Source organism: Paroedura picta, chromosome 16 (genome assembly GCF_049243985.1).
Source record: "Paroedura picta isolate Pp20150507F chromosome 16, Ppicta_v3.0, whole genome shotgun sequence".
Lineage (NCBI taxonomy): Eukaryota > Metazoa > Chordata > Lepidosauria > Squamata > Gekkonidae > Paroedura > Paroedura picta.
Genome location: NC_135384.1, coordinates 7,831,548 through 7,847,897, shown reverse-complemented (window position 1 = coordinate 7,847,897; position 16,350 = coordinate 7,831,548). Strand labels below are relative to the sequence as shown.

The following is a 16,350-nucleotide window of genomic DNA, read 5'->3' as shown; positions in this document are numbered from 1 at the left end:
AACACAAGAAGCTGCAGTATGGGAGGTTGACCCCTTGGCGTATCAAGCCCTCCATTGTCTGTTCTGATCAGCGGGAGCTCTCCAAGCTCTCCTTTTTCGTCACTCGATCCCTGGCCATGGGGGGTCCTGAACCCGGGGCCTCATGCAGCCCAGCCCGTCTTCACCCCCCTCCTCCCTTTCTCGCTCACAGCCGCTTTCTCTCCGTTCTCGGGCACCAGGACGATCCCCGTCTTGCGCAGGCTCTGCCTCCACATGGACGGCCCGAGGGGGCTCGGGATGGGCAGGACCGGGGTGATGAAGGCAAACTGCGGCTGGGGGGAGCGAAGCAAGGGGGTGGGGAGGCCGCGGGCCAGCCACCGGCAGGAGGGGGGAGACGCAAGGAGGGCAGGGGACAGGAAAAGGACAGAAGAGCAAAAACAGAACAGAAAAGTCCAAAGTATTTCACGCCATGCAGGGAGAAAGTGACATGCGGTGGAAAGAGATGGCCAGCAGGCGTCAGAACGGAGTGAGAGAAAGAGAGGGGCTGGGGTGCGATTGGAAGAATCGCCCCGGACTGTTTGGGAGGCCGTCTCCATGCCGACATCCAAAGCAGGCCAGCCTCCCCTTCCCCAAGAAGCAGCGAGCCACGGCAGGTAAATAAAACATGCACGACGAAGGGGCTGGTGGGTTGACAGAGACGTTACTGGCGTGAATGCAGCACAGGCCGCAGAGCTGAGGGATGAAATCGTGCAAGGAACCGTGCCTAGCAAATGGGGAGGAGAAGGAAGAAGATGCCACGTTCTGAAAAGGAGAGCTGTGCTCATGATGGAGCCTAGGGTGTGAGGCTCTCAGCCTTGCTGCCCACTTCCGCAGGCCCGGATCCCCAAGTGCAGCCTTCCCACTCCGAACCTGAGACGGGAGGCCTGGGGCCTTCTGACACTTCCTCTCTTCCCCAGAGAGGCGGGCGAGAGCTGCTGGGCGAGGTGTTCCGCTTCACCCAAAAGGCAGGGAAGGTACAAGAAGGTGAGGGTGTGCAAAAAAAAAAAAAACCCTGACAGCCTCCAGGCCTGCATCCCTTGGGATGAATGACTGAGTGGAGCCTTCCCAAAAATACTCAGGTCCTGCTGTCCTCTGTGCGCCAACTCTAGCCCAGGCTGCTTTGAGAGAGAGTGAAGGCCTGATCTGAGAAGAGACCCATCGGCAACCATCACCGGCACACTGAGCCTTCCGTTCTTCCTTGTGTGGAAGGACAGGGAGTCCCGCCAACTGCTCCCTCCCCTTATCTCTGGCCTGCCGAGGAGTTTGTGTCAGTATGGAAGGGGAAAGCCTTACCTTCTGCGTAGCAGGGCTGGGAGGGATGGGACTGACGGGGGGCACCGAAACGCCGTTCACTGCGCCGCGGTCCGTTGGCGGGCTGCTCTTTGCCTCTGTGGGGGACAGGAAACAGTCGTTATCCAACCAGCTATCCTGGCCTGCCTTTACACCGGAACGAGGGCCGATCGGGTACTTCCCGCTCGCCTACCACTGGGGTTTGGAGCCTCCTCTCCGTCCGAGGCCGAGCTGGTCTCCTCCTCGCCGACAGCGATGGTGCCCAAAGTCTTGCGCTCCTTCGATTGGTCCTGGACAGAAATCTTCTCTTTGCTGCTCATGCGACATACTGAACTCCTGGACGGGGAGAGGGGAAGGTTAAATGCAGAAGATGACTGGAGGGGACAACACACACTTAACTCTTTTGCAGCTCTGACCAGCACAAACTCAGTTGCAAACTATTTATCACACAGCGCGTCTAGCATAGCTGGTTGATCTGAGGATTGTCGGGCAGCCAGGCAAGGGATGTGGAGAAGTGGTTTGCCACTTGGCCTCTGTGTCATGACCCCTAGTGTTCCTTGGGGAAACTACCACCTAAATATTTTGAGGCCTCCCATCCAAATACTAGGCAGGGTGGGCCCTGCTTAGCTTCTGAGATCGGATGGGATCTGGTTTCCTGGGGCTGACCAGGTTAGTTACTGCCTGAACCATCCTTACAGGAGTGGAAGTGGCAGAAATGCTGGCAGAAGAAGAACAAGAGGAGTTGGTACTTATATGCCGCTTTTCTCTACCTGAAGGAGGCTCAAAGCGGCTGACAGTCGCCTTCCCTTTCCTCTCCCCACAACAGACACCCTGTGGGGTGGGTGAGGCTGAGAGAGCCCTGATATAACTGCTCGGTCAGAGCAGCTTTATCAGTGCTGTGGTGAGCCCAAAGTCACCCAAGCTGGCTGCATGTGGGGGAGTGTGTAATCAAACCCGGCTCTCAGATTCGAAACCACCGCTCTTAACCATGACACCAAGCTGGCTCTCACTACCAGTAACCATCCTGCTCCAGTTTGCGGTGCCACAGGCTCGCGTAGTTGGCACTGGCTCGCCGTGTGACCGCAACCCTTTGGCTCGCTGGGCCCGACATGTGCAATTCGCAGCGGTAAACATTTCTGCAGGAGACAGAGCCCAGGTGCCCTTCGAGGAACACCAAATAAAGCCTCCGAGGAACTTGTTTTGCAGCTTCCCCGCGAACCGGGTGCCAAACCAGAAGCAGCATCTCGGATTAAGAGCAGACGGCTGACGGAAGGCAAGTCCTTGGCGCTCGCCCATGTTTAGGTAACGGCTTTTGGATGCGGCTTGGAGGAGCCGGGCCGAGGATTCGATTCTACCTGGCGGAGGCTCTCCGGCAGAGAACGGTCTTTTCTAGCTCCTCATGCCGGAGATTCGGCCCGGGACCCATGAAGCCCGCCTTCTACCCGCTTATCTCTCTCAACTGGACTCTCATTTGGCAAGGAGGGCTTTCCTTCTTGCCAGAGTCAACTCCTTTCCCTCTAGTGTGTCCTGAGGAAGATTCCATCAGATTCCCCCCCCCCCCAAACATTTTGTCTACATGGTCGTAAAGTCCTGGACACACTACCACATGTTATTTGGGAGTGTCCAGTCTTCTCTCCCCAAAAAGCTTCAATCCGCTCCAAAGTCAATTCCAAATCTTTCATCATCCAATTAATGTTTTCAGAAAAGGATCTCGTTAAACTGGCCAGGGTAGCCGATGCCCTTGGGAGCACGTTACAAATAAACAACTCAGGTTTGCAAGAGTGGGAACGTAATATTGCTTAATCTATTTTGTTTCCTTGGATTGTTTTTGTGTATGCCAAGAAAGGTTTCCTGAGTGTGAAGCCCACCTTCAATTCCTGGGGAACCCCCCTCCCCACACACACACCATGGCGGAAAGCCAAAGACATGGCCTTTATTACGAGGCAGGCTTGAGCTTTCAGGAACGGCAGGGCCACAAGCGTACTGTCACCGTCCCGGCCCCACTCACCTTCGGTGCTTGCTCGTATACGAAGGGGGCTGCTCCAAGCAGGTATCAATCACGGCCTGCCTCAGGTGCGCTTCCTTCTTGCTACGCAGCTACGGTGAGAGAAGAGGGTCAAGTCCGCTGCGAAGGCGAGGGAAAAGCAATGGGAGCCTAGAGGGACCTTGGCAGAGCAGGGACGGGCCAGGTTTGGGCAGGGTTGTGCAGCGAGAACCCCTCGTGTCCTCAAAGGACAGAAGTGGCTCTCCAGGTGTCCATGGACTGCAACTACCATAAGCCCCTGCCAGCATGCTAATTGCAGTTAATGGGAATTGTAGTCCATGGCCATTGGGAAAGCCACAGTTGGGCCAGCTGTGGCCTAGGGAGAAATGCGCCTCTAACACCTCCTGAAGAGCAACTGTTTCGGGGAGTCCCCGAGGGTTCCAATTAAGTCGACAAGCAAGTCTGGTTCAATCTTTGACCTCTTGCCCGGGGCTCACTGCTCTTCCGGCAGCTCTTGCTGCTCGCAGCGGCTGGCGGGACCCAAAAGCGGCGGGAGCCGCGCAACCAGGACCGGGTTGCCTGTGCAGAAAGATCTGCCCGACGGCAACCATGATGAGCAGAAATGAAGTCAAGGACCTTGCCCCAAAGGGCTTGCAGTGGTAAATTCGTGACGGAGCCGGAAGCCGACAGAGACGAGGGGTGGGGTTTGGGCGCGGTTTTTAAAAAGTGCCAAGCAGGCGCAGGCCGAGATGAGCGCTGAATTGTGAAAAGGCTTTTTTGGGGGAGTGTTTCCAAACTTCTTGGCTACGAGCCAGATTTCCAGCTGCTTCTGTGCATGGCAGCAGCTCAACCTCACGCACGGCAGCCGCCTCGGTCCCACCATTACGAGTCCGGCAAGTTTCCCTCCCGCCGCCCTAGCTGGGCTGCCCAAACTGGAACTTCTGAGATTTCCCAACGAGGCCTTCCCAGGTGCCTGGAGCGCCCCGCGGCAGGGAAAGGGCCAAGGCTCCGGGTGCTGGGAGCTCTCTACGTGGATATGAGAAGCGAGCCTTATGGGGAGGAGGTTGGGCAAGTTTGACACCTGCCGTGTGAAGAGGAGGAGGAGGAGGAGCAGGAGGAGGAGGGCGGGCCAAGCGAGTTACTCACGTCATTCTGCTTACGCTGCAGCTCCTCCAGCAGGGCCAAAGTATCCTCGTCTGCGAGGTCACAGGGACGCTGGCCCTAGATGGGGGGAGGCAGGGAGAAAATGAATGGACAAGGTAGCCCCATTAGAGATGTCCCCAAACGGCGCTGCCCGGCAGATCAAAGTGGTACAGAGAGCACAGGAAAACTCAGGTGTAACTGGGGTGATGTTTAACACACAAACAAAACCCGAATTCAGCCCCCGATGACGAACAGCCGCAGAGCGACCCGTCAGCCGAAGTACCTCCAGAAACCATATAAACAAAGCTGAGGGTGACAAAAGTAATTTACAAACCAATTTATTAGGGCCAACATAAGCCCCGGATCTTAAAAACTCATTTTCAACTTCATGTCTTCCTCGGTGACTCCATAAAAACCGTCTCTTAATTCTATCACTCAGTCAATATTCACACTCCACTCAGGGGTAGTCAAACTGCGGCCCTCCAGATGTCCATGGACTACAATTCCCAGGAGCCCCTGCCAGCATTCGCTGGCAAGGGCTCCTGGGAATTGTAGTCCATGGACATCTGGAGGGCCGCAGTTTGACTACCCCTGCTCCACTGTATTGAATGATTTTCTCATAACTATCTCATCCGACGGTCCAGGTTCATATATTTTTATACAACGGAGATTTTTTCTCTCCTGCTATCGCTCATGAGACCCGGAATCCTCCTAGAATTCCACCCTCCTTTCGCCCACCAATCCCCGCACGTACAAAGCTGCCCAAGTCCGAATGGCGTATTCGATTGGGCAGCTCAGCTCCAAGGTCTCAAGCAGAAGAGATGCTCCCCACCCAATGCACCACTCCAGCGCTGCTAATCAGGATCTACAGGGCCCCATGAAGCCAGGTGTCAAAACTCATCCTCCTCAGCTGTTTCTCCTGTTGCCCCCAGGCCACTCACCACGTTGTTGAGGGCCTCCATCTCGCAGAAGTGTTCGGCCAGGAGGCGGCAGGCTTCCTCCACTCCCCAGTGGGCCGCCGCGTGCAGGGGCGTCCAGCCGTCCTTGTCCTGCACGTTGGGGTCGTAGCCGGCCTGCAGGAGCAGCCTGAGAGGGAAGGGAGAGAGCGAGTCAAGGCCCTTGAGGTAGCGAGACCAGCTCTGCCTCCTCTGCTTGGCTACAACTCCCTCGGGCAGGTGTCTTTCACGGCACACAGGTCCCGATCCTATTTGCAACTGGAAATGCCAGGAATTGAACTCAGGACCTTCTGCGTGCTGAGCAGAGGCTCTGGTGCTGAGCCACGGCACCCTCCTTGGAGATCCATCCACCTCTCAGGGAGGGGAACTAGGCTGCAGGAGCAAACAGCTGGCCTTCTAGACCCTCGCATCGTCTCAATCCAGAACAGTTGCCTACTGAAAGCCAGCTTAGTGTTGCGGTTAAGAGCAGCGGACTCTAATCTGGAGAACTGGGTTTGATTCCCCGCTCCTCCACATGCAGCCAGCTTGGGCTTCGTCACAGTTCTTTAACAGCTGTCCTCAGAGCAGTTCTATTACAGCTTTCTCAGCCCCATCAACTGCACAGGGCGTCTGTCGCGGGGAGAGGAAAGGAAAGGTATCTGTACAAGAAGAGTTGGTTCTTAGAAGAAGAGTTGGTTTTTAGATGCCGCTTTTCTCTACCCAAAGGAGTCTCAAAGCAGCTGACCAATCACCTTCCCTTTCCTCTCCCCACAACAGACACCCTGTGAGGGAGGTGAGGCTGGGAGAGCCCTGATATTCCTGCAGGCAGGTGGCTGGGGCGGAGACCAATGTTCACCTTGCCTACGCTTTTCCCCAAGCCCTGCCTGTGCTCGGAGGGAGGTTTGGCATGTCTGGGAAAGCCTCTTCTCCAAAACAAGAACCAAAACAACCCCCCCCCCGCCCCCAACAACAACCCCCCTAAGTATCCAGAGAAGTCTTATCTAGGATTACTGCGCAATGACCCACCCAGGGATGGGCTGGAAGAACAGAGCTGGGAGGTGGTGATACTAAAGTTCTCAGGCCTGTTGGGGCAGAGGAGATGCAAATGCGCTGGGAAACCCTTATCAGGAATCTACATCCTCCGAGAAATTCTAGCCGCTGAACTGAAATTCGAAGGGGCAGTGTGAAAACATTTGCTTATTTTAGAGACCGTTCCTCCAATCTCTCCGTCATTCATTCATTCATTCATTCATTCATTCATTCATTCATTCATTCATTCATTCATTCATTCATTCATTCATTCATTCATTCATTCATTCTTGGATTTATATCCCGCCTCTCACGACTTTATTGCCTCAAGGTGGCTAACAAAAAACATAACAATTACCTCATAAAACCCCCATTTAAAAAGTCTTCGGTGACTCACAAACTGCCCCGCCGAGAGGAAAGATTCATGGTAAGTGAGATAAATCTTCTGCTCCAGTTAAGTCCTTTCCAGCCCCAGCAGCAATGCTGTGCTAAATCTTCCGCCTTGGAGCAGACTCCCTTTGACTACAACTTAGGCTTATTAACTACAGGGCCAAGAAACTGTGCCCTGTGGGGATGCCCCATGTGTGTCACCTGGCACAGGTGAGAGGGATCCGACCTCCCCCTTCATCGCCACTGGTGGTGTTTCTAGGATGCTCTCTTAGCGATCTGCTTGAAGGAGCGCCAGGCAAACCCAGTTAGAAGGGGAAGGGGATGTCATCTCACCTCATGACCTCGACGTAGCCCTTGGCAGCTGCCACATGCAGGGCGGTGGCCCCAGTTTTGGGGTGGGGCTCATCGGCTATTTGGCTGGCGTTCAGCCACTGGCGCGCATCGCGAAGCATCACCTCCTCCTCCTCTCGTTTGGCTACTTCAACGTCGATCCCTGAAAGCACAAGCAGTGGGGAGGGGTTTAGGCAACATGGAGATCCTCTTGTGAAGGCCCAGCCAGCCCAAAAGAGAGAGGGCAGAACGAGGCACACCGCGGCAGCTGGATCTCCCGCCTTACCTCTCTTGGCAATCTCCGAGCGCAGCAAGGCCTCCATGTTGTCGGCCTCGGCGATGTCCAGCGGCACGTCCCCGTCGCTGTTCACCGCGGCAATGTTGGCACCGTGGTCCAAGAGGTATCTGGGCCGGAGGGTAAAGCCACGCTAGGTTAGAGGGTTTGGGGGTTGTCCAGACCAGGGGTAGTCAACCTGTGGTCCTCCAGATGTTCATGACTACAATTCCCAGGAGCCCCTGCCCCGAACTCACTGTGCAATTTCTATGTAGCCGCAGGAAGCAGCGACGTGGAGCGGCGTCCAGCCCTCGTTGTCGGCCTGGTTCACGTCGGCTCCGTTCTCCACCAGAAACTCCACCACCTCCATGTTCTCATCGATGCAGGCCTGGAAGGAGCATTGGGGAGAGAGTCACCGAGGAGCCCCCTGCTGTCTTCTCCTCCCCCGCGGCACGAGGCAGCTCCCCTTCCAGACACCCAGAGCCGAACCCCCCCTTCCCTTGCCCTGCCGGGCAGCCTCGCCTCCTTTGCCGCAGCCACAAGAAGGTGCCTCCTTTTGCCAAGGTCTTCCTTGTGCCACGCGGCAATGAGGCTGGCAGCCATTCTGACACAAGGGTGCCACACACTCGAGTGGGGCGGGGGAAATCTCAAGCGGTTCCCGATTTTGCCAGCACATTGTCACATGCAGAGCTCATGTGCAAAAACCAATGCCGGCTGGAAAAACGGAGCAAACGTAAACATTAAAGACTAGTCAATCAAGAGAGGCCTGAGGAACGGATTGCCTTTCTTGGGGGGCGGGCGTCGAGCAAAGGCCTGGGGGGGGCCTCCTTTCAACCCACCCAAGGCCTGTCAAGCCCAAACTGAGACTATCGGTACTCTGATCATCACGCCCCTAGTCTGAGAGAGGACCAAGGCCCTAGCGGAACTGGGACACTTCCGTAGGGCCTGCAAAACGGAGCTCTTCCGCCAGGCTTTTGGATAAGGCCAGGGACAAGGACCCCAAAACCGATCCAGTCGCCAGGAAACTGCAGTGCCGATGCCCGAAACGTCCCTCTCATCTGTTAGGCCTTTGTGATCTGCTACAGGTTATATTTCCTTGCTTCCTCGATGGCTACACATATTTCAATGTATTCTCCCGTTTCTATGTTCTATGTCACCCTGAGACGTCAAGCAAGGGGCGGGATATAAGCTGAATGAAGAAATAAGTAATAAAATAAATAAGGGGATACAAGACTACAACATTTAGGAAGTTGGTTGCAGACTATTCACCCCCCCCCCCACACACACACACACAAAGTGGTTTAATTTGGGGCAAGCCCCTTCTCTGGAAGTACAGCCGGTTCCACTCCTAGCTCTCTCCCCCCCTACCTCCGGAGCCTTCACTGAGTTGGAGAGGCTAGGAAACAGAGCCGGTGTCCTTTTGGCTGCTCACCTGAAGGCGTCTGATGCCTCCAGGTCAAGGCTAAGAGGCTTATCTTCAGCTGCGCAATTAATCATGCACAACCGGGCATGTTTGGATAAACTTTGCTGCTGCCTGCCAAATTGCATAATTGGCTTAGGGAAGTCGGTGGGTTTGGGGCTTTTTTTTTAAACAGGAAAATGGCGAGGCCTTGACAATTTTGTTTCCTGCGCCGCTTGCGAAACAGGAGAAGCGACTTTGGGGCGAGGAAGAGGAACCGGTGGAGCCTGGGGAGGAGGTGGTGGGTCCACCGTGGCATGCCCAAGAGTGCAGCTCCCATCGCCGGGTGACTGCATTAGCCACTCAAAGAGCACAGGGATAACCTGCACTAACACCAGATTCCAAATTCTACACTGGATACCAGCCAGCCAGGAGTCTTGGTGTAGAGGGAACGTGGACCAACAAGACTTGGGGGCCTTTGACATACAGCAGGGATTCCCAGCCAGGGGTCCACGGATCCCTAGGGGTTTGTGGGAGCTCTGGAGAGGGTCTGTGGCCTTTCCCCTGCTGCCACAAGGTAGGGAACAGGTTGCTTGCATTGCTCTCCCTCTCAAGCATGAGGGAGTTATCGCTTGGTTTCTGCACCTGGGAAGGGGCGGAGCTTGCACACTAAATCCCGCCTTAAACCACCTCCTCTTTCTTGGAGGGTTCAGTGGAAAGGCTGCGGGTATAGAAATCAAAGGGAAGGGAACAGGTTGTGGGATGGGGTGGGGTGTCCAGGCTGTCTTCTGAGCTCCTGCCCTCCTTTCTGGCCTACATGAGGCGTAGTAGTAGTGAAGGCAGGGGGAGGGAGTGGAAGGAGGGTGAAGGGTGCAGGTGCTGATGTCATTTCCAGGGGCAGGGCAGGAAGGCGTGGCCAGCTGACATCACTTCTGGAAAATTATTTCAGGGGCTCCTTCACGGCCAAAGGGTTGAAAAAGCCCAATGTAGTGGTTTCCCCGCAGTTTGGGTACCACCTGCAAGGGGCTTTATCCGGGCTTTCTCAAGACATTAATGCCCCTTTCTTACCGGTCCTCCGCACTTTAGCAAAAACCACACCAAAGGTGATCTGAAACACCCCAACGAACAAAAGGGCAACAGTGCCGTGAGGAGGCCCGAGGAAAAACGGCTTGCGATCGGCACCCAAACTGCGGGGCGACCTCCACATGACAGCCCCCCTCGACGTCTCTTCCCCTGCCGGGATTATGCAGCTGTGCTACTTTTCGGCTCGCGGCAAGACGACGGCGGAGGAACTGAAGGCCTCTGCCGCATCTGCCGGCTTTCATCTGCTTTTAATCACAGGCCTCGGATTTGCAGGCAGGGGACCGCGGGGATTAAAGCTGGTTCGGGCGCCGAGAGACAGCAAGCTGGGTGTACCAAGAGGAGACGGAGGGAGAATCTGGGGCATCTGAGCTCCTTCCAAACAGAGCAACGTCGAGGGAATGGAAGCGAGGAGGACAGGGCAAGCTGGACTCTGGGGTTATCTCCAAAGGACATTTTGCAAGGCAGAGAGGAGAAAAGATCCCCCGGTCTCTTTTAAATGGTGGCAAGGAGAACGGCACACACGTTGTTTTCAAAATATTATGGCTCTCGCAGCCATTGCTCCAGAATAAGCCTGCCGTGCCGTTTCAGGAGCAGCTGCCGGAGACTGAGCATGTGTTCCTTTTTGCCGTCGAGTCCCAGCCGACTCAGGACAACCATTGCGGGAGTTTCGAGAGAAGAGATGCTCAGAGGTGGTCCGCCCCGCCTGCTTCCGTGCCACGCCCGTGGTGTTCCTCGATGGTCTCCCATCCAAATTCCAGCCAGCGCCAATTCTGCTTAGTCCCTCAGATTGGATGAGGTCAGGCTAGCAAGGGCAGGGCAGGAGGCTGGCTGGGGACCTTCAATGCAGGATGCGCTGCTGAGCTGAGCAAGAGGATTAAAAGCTGGTACAGGACTCCTTACCAGGGGGGAAAGAAGTTTGGGGCGAGTGTGAGCTCACGGATTCACGTGAATATCAGTGCACCAAACGAGGTTCGAGTCCAGTGGTGCCTTTAAGACCGGCGAAGCTTTATGCGAGGTATCAGCTTTCATGAGCATGCAGGCTTGGTCTTCTGATGCAAAGAAGTGTGTGTGTGCACACAAAAACGGAGGCCTTCTGGATCCTAGATCTATTGATGCCTTGAATGAAACGTTGCTGGTCTTGAAGGTGCCACTGGACTCAGACTTTGCTATAGAATTATAGATCTGGAAGGGGGTCACACAGGCCATCTAGTCCCACCCCCTGCTCAATGCAGGATCAGCCTGAAGCATCCAGGAGAAGGATCTGTCCAGCTGCTGCTTGGAGACCTCCAGTGAGGGGGGGAGGCTCCCCACCTCCTTAAGACAGCACTTTACACTGCTGAACTACTCTGACTGTGAAAATTTCCCCCCAGATATCTAGCTGGTATCGTTCTACACATAGTGTAAACCCATTACTGTGCATCCTCTCCTCTTCTGCCAACAGGAACCGTTCTCTGCCTTCCTCCGACCTTTCAGAGCCATCCTGTCTCCTCTTAGCCTCGTCTTCTCCTGGCTGAACATTCCCAAATCCCTCAGCCTTTACTCACAGACCCCAGATCCTCCTCATTGCTACTTCAGACCAACATGGCAACCCACCTGAATCTATAAACATGCCTGTGCTCATACACATGTAGTTCTCCTGCACGGTGAAAGGGAACCAGGAGCTCTGACGGACAGTGGCTATTTCACACCTGCTTTCCATGCTACCTTTGCAGCTGTAAAGACTAGAAACATGCTTTCTTTAAAATGAAAAAGACTTTCTTAGGATGGTGGTTTCGCCCTGCTCTTGAAGGACACGCTTTCTCAGGGAGCGCACCTTACGAGAGGTAAGGGAGACCGCATTTCAGAAAGTCACCTCTTAATGCTCCGGTGATGGCAGAACAGGCGGGGTGTCCTTTGGGAAGGAAAGGGCCGCTTAAATTGAGCTGAACTCCCAGATGGGTGGCCTTAGGTCCAGTTCAAGAGAACTCGAAGGAACTCTGTGTTCAAAGCAGGCTCTGGGGCAGAGCTCGGAGGATACCAGATCCAAATTCCCCAAGCATGGACCTGCCTTGCCCTGGAGAGAAAGAGGCTGGTGCTTCCTTCCCGCTCCCCTTGTATGGATCGAAGGCGGTATGGAGGGGGGGGGGAAGAGGATTCTGGCCGGCATCGTTCTCCGTGCCCGTTTCACCCAAACCAGCTTTCTGCCGATATTAATAGCCTCAGCTTGGAATGCGAAGATTTCATTTTCCACAAACACGAGCGGGCCAGCTGCTGTTGGCCAAAGCTCTTCGGAAACATTCCCGGACAGGACATGTTATGCAAGCTCCGCTCTGGGCTTCGTTCTCTTTTCGGGAACCCAGGAGTTTGGGCTCTGATCCCCCTTCCCTCCCGTTCCGCAATGCTACTCAAACTCCACTAGGCCAAGAGAACCAGAGCTGGGGCACACCTGCCTCGAAGGCCTGCTCAGGCCTGGAATTCCCAATCCCGAGGTCACCCCACCTGTACAATGGCTCTTCTTCAGTGCATGCTTAGAAGGCGAAGGTTTTGGGTTTGGCAAGGAACACGACAAGCAGGCTGCAAAGATGATACTTTCTCAATACATTCGGCAATTGCGGTGACGAAGGGTCATTTGCAACCCAAAGCATTTCGAATCCTTTGGAACAGGGTTGGATATGGGTGTTTTAAAGACTTTCCCCCCCCTGCCGCTGAACCTTTGACGAATTCTTCTTCTATTCTAGTGGAAACCTCAGCCAGACACTCTCTTGTTTCTAAGCGTTTTGTCGGAAACGCCTACACGTCTTCTCCATCATCCTGAGGATTGGAAACTTAAAAAGAGACAGAGAGAGAGAGAGAGAGAAAGAGACTTCTCTCATATTTCCTTGACAGCCACCAGGCTGAATTAGCAGCCGGTTTGCGCATTCGACGGTAGCTCTGCAGCTGAGCGAGTTCCCAGCCCCCTCCCAAGACGTCTTTTTTGTTTTTAAAGGAATCTTCAGAGATCCCAGGCCCATCCACCATAGGATCTATTTCTGCCTACACCTTGGAAACTGGTCCGTTGCTCAACTCCCAGGCCTTTTTTCCCAGCATCTAGGAGAAAAACAAGCTTTTGGGAACAGGTCTTGGTCTCCAAAATAGCCCTGGCCTTCTGTTCCAGAACACAAACAGTTCCAATATGGCTAAATTTTGCTTGGAGGCAGAGAAAGGCCGGCGGGGCACCTGAGAGGGTAGATTAAAACCCAGGCAACTCTGAAAGACCAGATGTGGTGCTTCATCCCACAGATCGAGTGTACAACCCAAACAGGCCCCATTTATCCAGCCTGTAACCATCACACTTAAGTGGGTTAGAACTGGGGCTCTTCAGATGTCCATGGACTACAATTCCTATGAGCCCCTGCTAGCATGGCCCACTGGCAGGGGCTCATGGGAACTGTAGTCCACGGACATCTGGGGAACCACTGTTCGGCCGCCCCTGGGTTAGAGGTTCGCATCACCCACCTGTATCTAGAACAGCCCCACTTTCGCCAAACGTACACATTACAGCAAGGAATTGATACCTTCTTGATTTTTTTTTTTGCTACCCGCAACACTGTACACCCACAGGCCGGCTTAGATGCTCTTACAGCCCAAGCCCCATCTGTGGGGAGATGCACTGCTACCTTGGCTCTGGTTAGTACCCAAACATAACGACTGCTGGCAAAAACTCCGCACAACAAACCCCTGGCGTGTGAACCTTTAAAAGACCCCTCTGCATGACTAGGAGCCGGAGAAGCCTGAGTGACACGCATTTTCCACATTCGCTGGAAGAGCACGGAACGGGCGTTTCCCCACAATGAGAGACGCCTCGTTTCTGGCCTTGGATTCACGATGCTTCGAGCCCGCCCTTCCTCAAAGGAATTCAGGGCAACGCTAGTTTATGCTCACAAATGCCGTGGCGGGGAGGTTCGGGGAGGTTGAGAGGACAAAGGGACGGCAGAAATTCGCCGGGGACGCACAGTGAGTTAAACTAGGCCTCATCGCTGTACCATGCAGACTCCACTTCATTAGCGGCTCAGCTGACTTCTCCTGCGGGGCCGCGTCCGATAACCTCCAGCATCCTGGTAGACACCTGACAGAAAAGGTGGCCCATGATTTGCCCAGCTCCAGGCCATTCCTAGGGGCTGAAGAGCCCTTTGAATAAGGCCCAGAAAGGAAACTGGAGCCAAAGGACCTGGAACAGAACAGCTGCTGTACGGTCACTGCGAACGGAGTCTTAAAGAACCGGGAGGCAGCCGGCCAAGTCCGGGATGAACAGAAGTTTCTCAGGTGGTATCAGCTGGAGTCCCGAGGCAACGTGGGTTAAAATAGGGTACTCGGGAGGTCACTGTGTCATGCCCACCTGTGGCCAGCCCAGATTGGTTCAAGAAGAGCCAAAGATCGGAACTTTAATTCCGCCACCTGTTCGAATTCACCAATTAATTTGGTTTTGGGGAGAAGCCACCAGATCGACCCAGACAACCAGAGGAAACCTTTCCCACAGCTTCCCCTTTGGGTTCATTAGATTTCCGTCAGGCCTTTCCAGCACATCTTTGGCCATCTTAAGGAGTGCAGAAACTTCCCCGACTCAAAGCCGAGCTTCTCAGGACGCTGGAAGCCGGTCTGCGGAATCCACACCCTTCAGCTGGCTTGATAATTCTCCCCTCAATTAATTCCTAACGCATCTCTGGTTAGGCAAAAAGATTCTTCGTGGGCGGCTGGGTAAACCGAGGCCGACGGGCCCGAACCAGCCAAGGGGAACCCCGACCTTCAGCCTAGGCAGCGTTTCGGAAGCTGGTTCCGAATCAGATTCTCCCCACCCCCCTGGACTTCACATCCTGCCCCCTGAATTACAAGCAGCGGCTGCTTCCCCTGGAAGAGGCTCCCCCACCACCGAGTATGACAGATTGGTTTTGGGAGATGGTGGGAGGATGGGGACCAGGGCGAGAAGCCAAGCAGCAGCGGCAGCAGCAGCGAGAGGATGAAGTAATGGAAAACTAGCGGGGAGGGAGGGAGGGAGGGAGGGTGGGCGGCGGGAGGGGGTGGGAAGCATGTAAGGGACAGCAGCCCCGGAGCCTCCTAATGAGAAACCCAGGACAGGGGAATTGGTTTCAGGCTTACCCGGTTGACTCGGTATAGCCACACTGCACAGGCAGAACCGATCGATCCTGGAAGCGGTGCAAGGCGGGGAGAGCTGCCTGAAGAGAGCTGCTCTGTTCTGCTCTTTCTGCGTTGCCTGGGGGAGGGGGGGGGAAGAACGCTGCCTGCACCCGATTCGAACAAGCAGCTCTCGGCTCTCTTCGACCGATCCCTCCTCTCCGGCCACCCAGTTACTGAGCCGGTCTCCCCAAAACTCCACCCCGGCCCGAGCTACTAAGAATGCATTCCACCCATCCCTGGCACCTGTTTAAACTCTTCCTTTTCTCGGGCCGGGTTCCGTGCAGCTACGTCGACGGCCGTGCCCCAAAAACGTGGGAAAGCTCGGTTCAGGTCCCTGTTCGGCTACCTGAGTTTATTCTCGGGGCCCCGGGCAGGTCCCTTGGCGCTCTGCCCTAATTTCTACCTTGCGGGATCCCGGGAGAGGATTGCAAGAACTCCCAGTAGGCCTCTCTGGAGCTCCTGGGAAGGATACAGAAAGCCGTGCGAGTTTATGTAAAATGCGTTTGTGCTTCATGAATAAAACTGCAAGGCTCCCCACGCCCCGGCAGAAGCATCCTGAGCAACTAGAAATATGGGAAAGGCATCGGGAAAGGCGGGACGGCTTGCCTCACACAGTTGTACTCGTTGCGATTAACCGACTGTACGAGGTTCTTGGAGTTCTGCAGCTTGGAGAGGACCAGCATTCCCACATCCCATTCCCGTCCCTAAGATGACAGATGGCAGAGGCTGGAAGGAATTGAAACAGGATAGAAAGGGGTATCTTCTCCTACCCTTCCAGGGCCCGCTTGTGGGTACAGAGGAGGGTGGCGGCCTGCATTTCATCGCGTGGAATCACCCAGATGGCCATCTATGGGCTAGGCAGGGATTCCAGAGAGGGATGGCTGCCTGCAATTCGTTTCGGTTGCACAGAATCCAGGAGGTTACCCAGATGGCCATCTACGGGCTAGGCAGGGATTTCAGAGTTCTGCTTTAGGTCTCTGTAACAGCGCTCAGGTCGCCTTGAAACACGTTTGGACATCTACAAGAAGCAGGATTATTCATTCATTCATTCATTTTGGGGCGTATATGCCGCCCTTCCCCGAGGACGGGGAACAGAACTTTCTGCTTGAGGCCGTTGGGAGCCATCAGCAAAAGAGAAGGGAGGTTATGCGGATCAGGGGCATAACTGAGCATGAAGGCAGTTTGTTATGCAGGCGGCACGGAATTCATCCATCAGTTCCGTGCATAAAACTGCAATCTCAGGCCTCGAACGCCTGAGAAATGCTTCTCTCGACAATGCAAGGTTTCTGTTTACCAGGCTGTACCATGGGAACATATAAGCACA

The 16,350-nt window shown here is 54.8% G+C and overlaps 1 protein-coding gene across 3 annotated transcripts in view; it reads right to left on the bottom strand.

Annotated features, from left to right (window-relative positions):
- Nucleotides 1-16,350, bottom strand: part of PPP1R12C (protein phosphatase 1 regulatory subunit 12C) — a 31,483-nt gene that overhangs the window by 13,592 nt on the left and 1,541 nt on the right. For all 3 annotated transcript variants that reach the window (XM_077312951.1, XM_077312952.1, XM_077312953.1), the window contains exons 2-9: nucleotides 7,651-7,781; nucleotides 7,406-7,524; nucleotides 7,123-7,282; nucleotides 5,377-5,521; nucleotides 4,439-4,513; nucleotides 3,317-3,405; nucleotides 1,502-1,644; nucleotides 1,312-1,406 (exon numbers count right to left, since the gene is read on the bottom strand). In XM_077312951.1, the coding sequence (XP_077169066.1) occupies nucleotides 1,312-1,406; nucleotides 1,502-1,644; nucleotides 3,317-3,405; nucleotides 4,439-4,513; nucleotides 5,377-5,521; nucleotides 7,123-7,282; nucleotides 7,406-7,524; nucleotides 7,651-7,781 (957 nt within the window). The remainder of the gene's footprint in view (nucleotides 1-1,311; nucleotides 1,407-1,501; nucleotides 1,645-3,316; nucleotides 3,406-4,438; nucleotides 4,514-5,376; nucleotides 5,522-7,122; nucleotides 7,283-7,405; nucleotides 7,525-7,650; nucleotides 7,782-16,350) is intronic.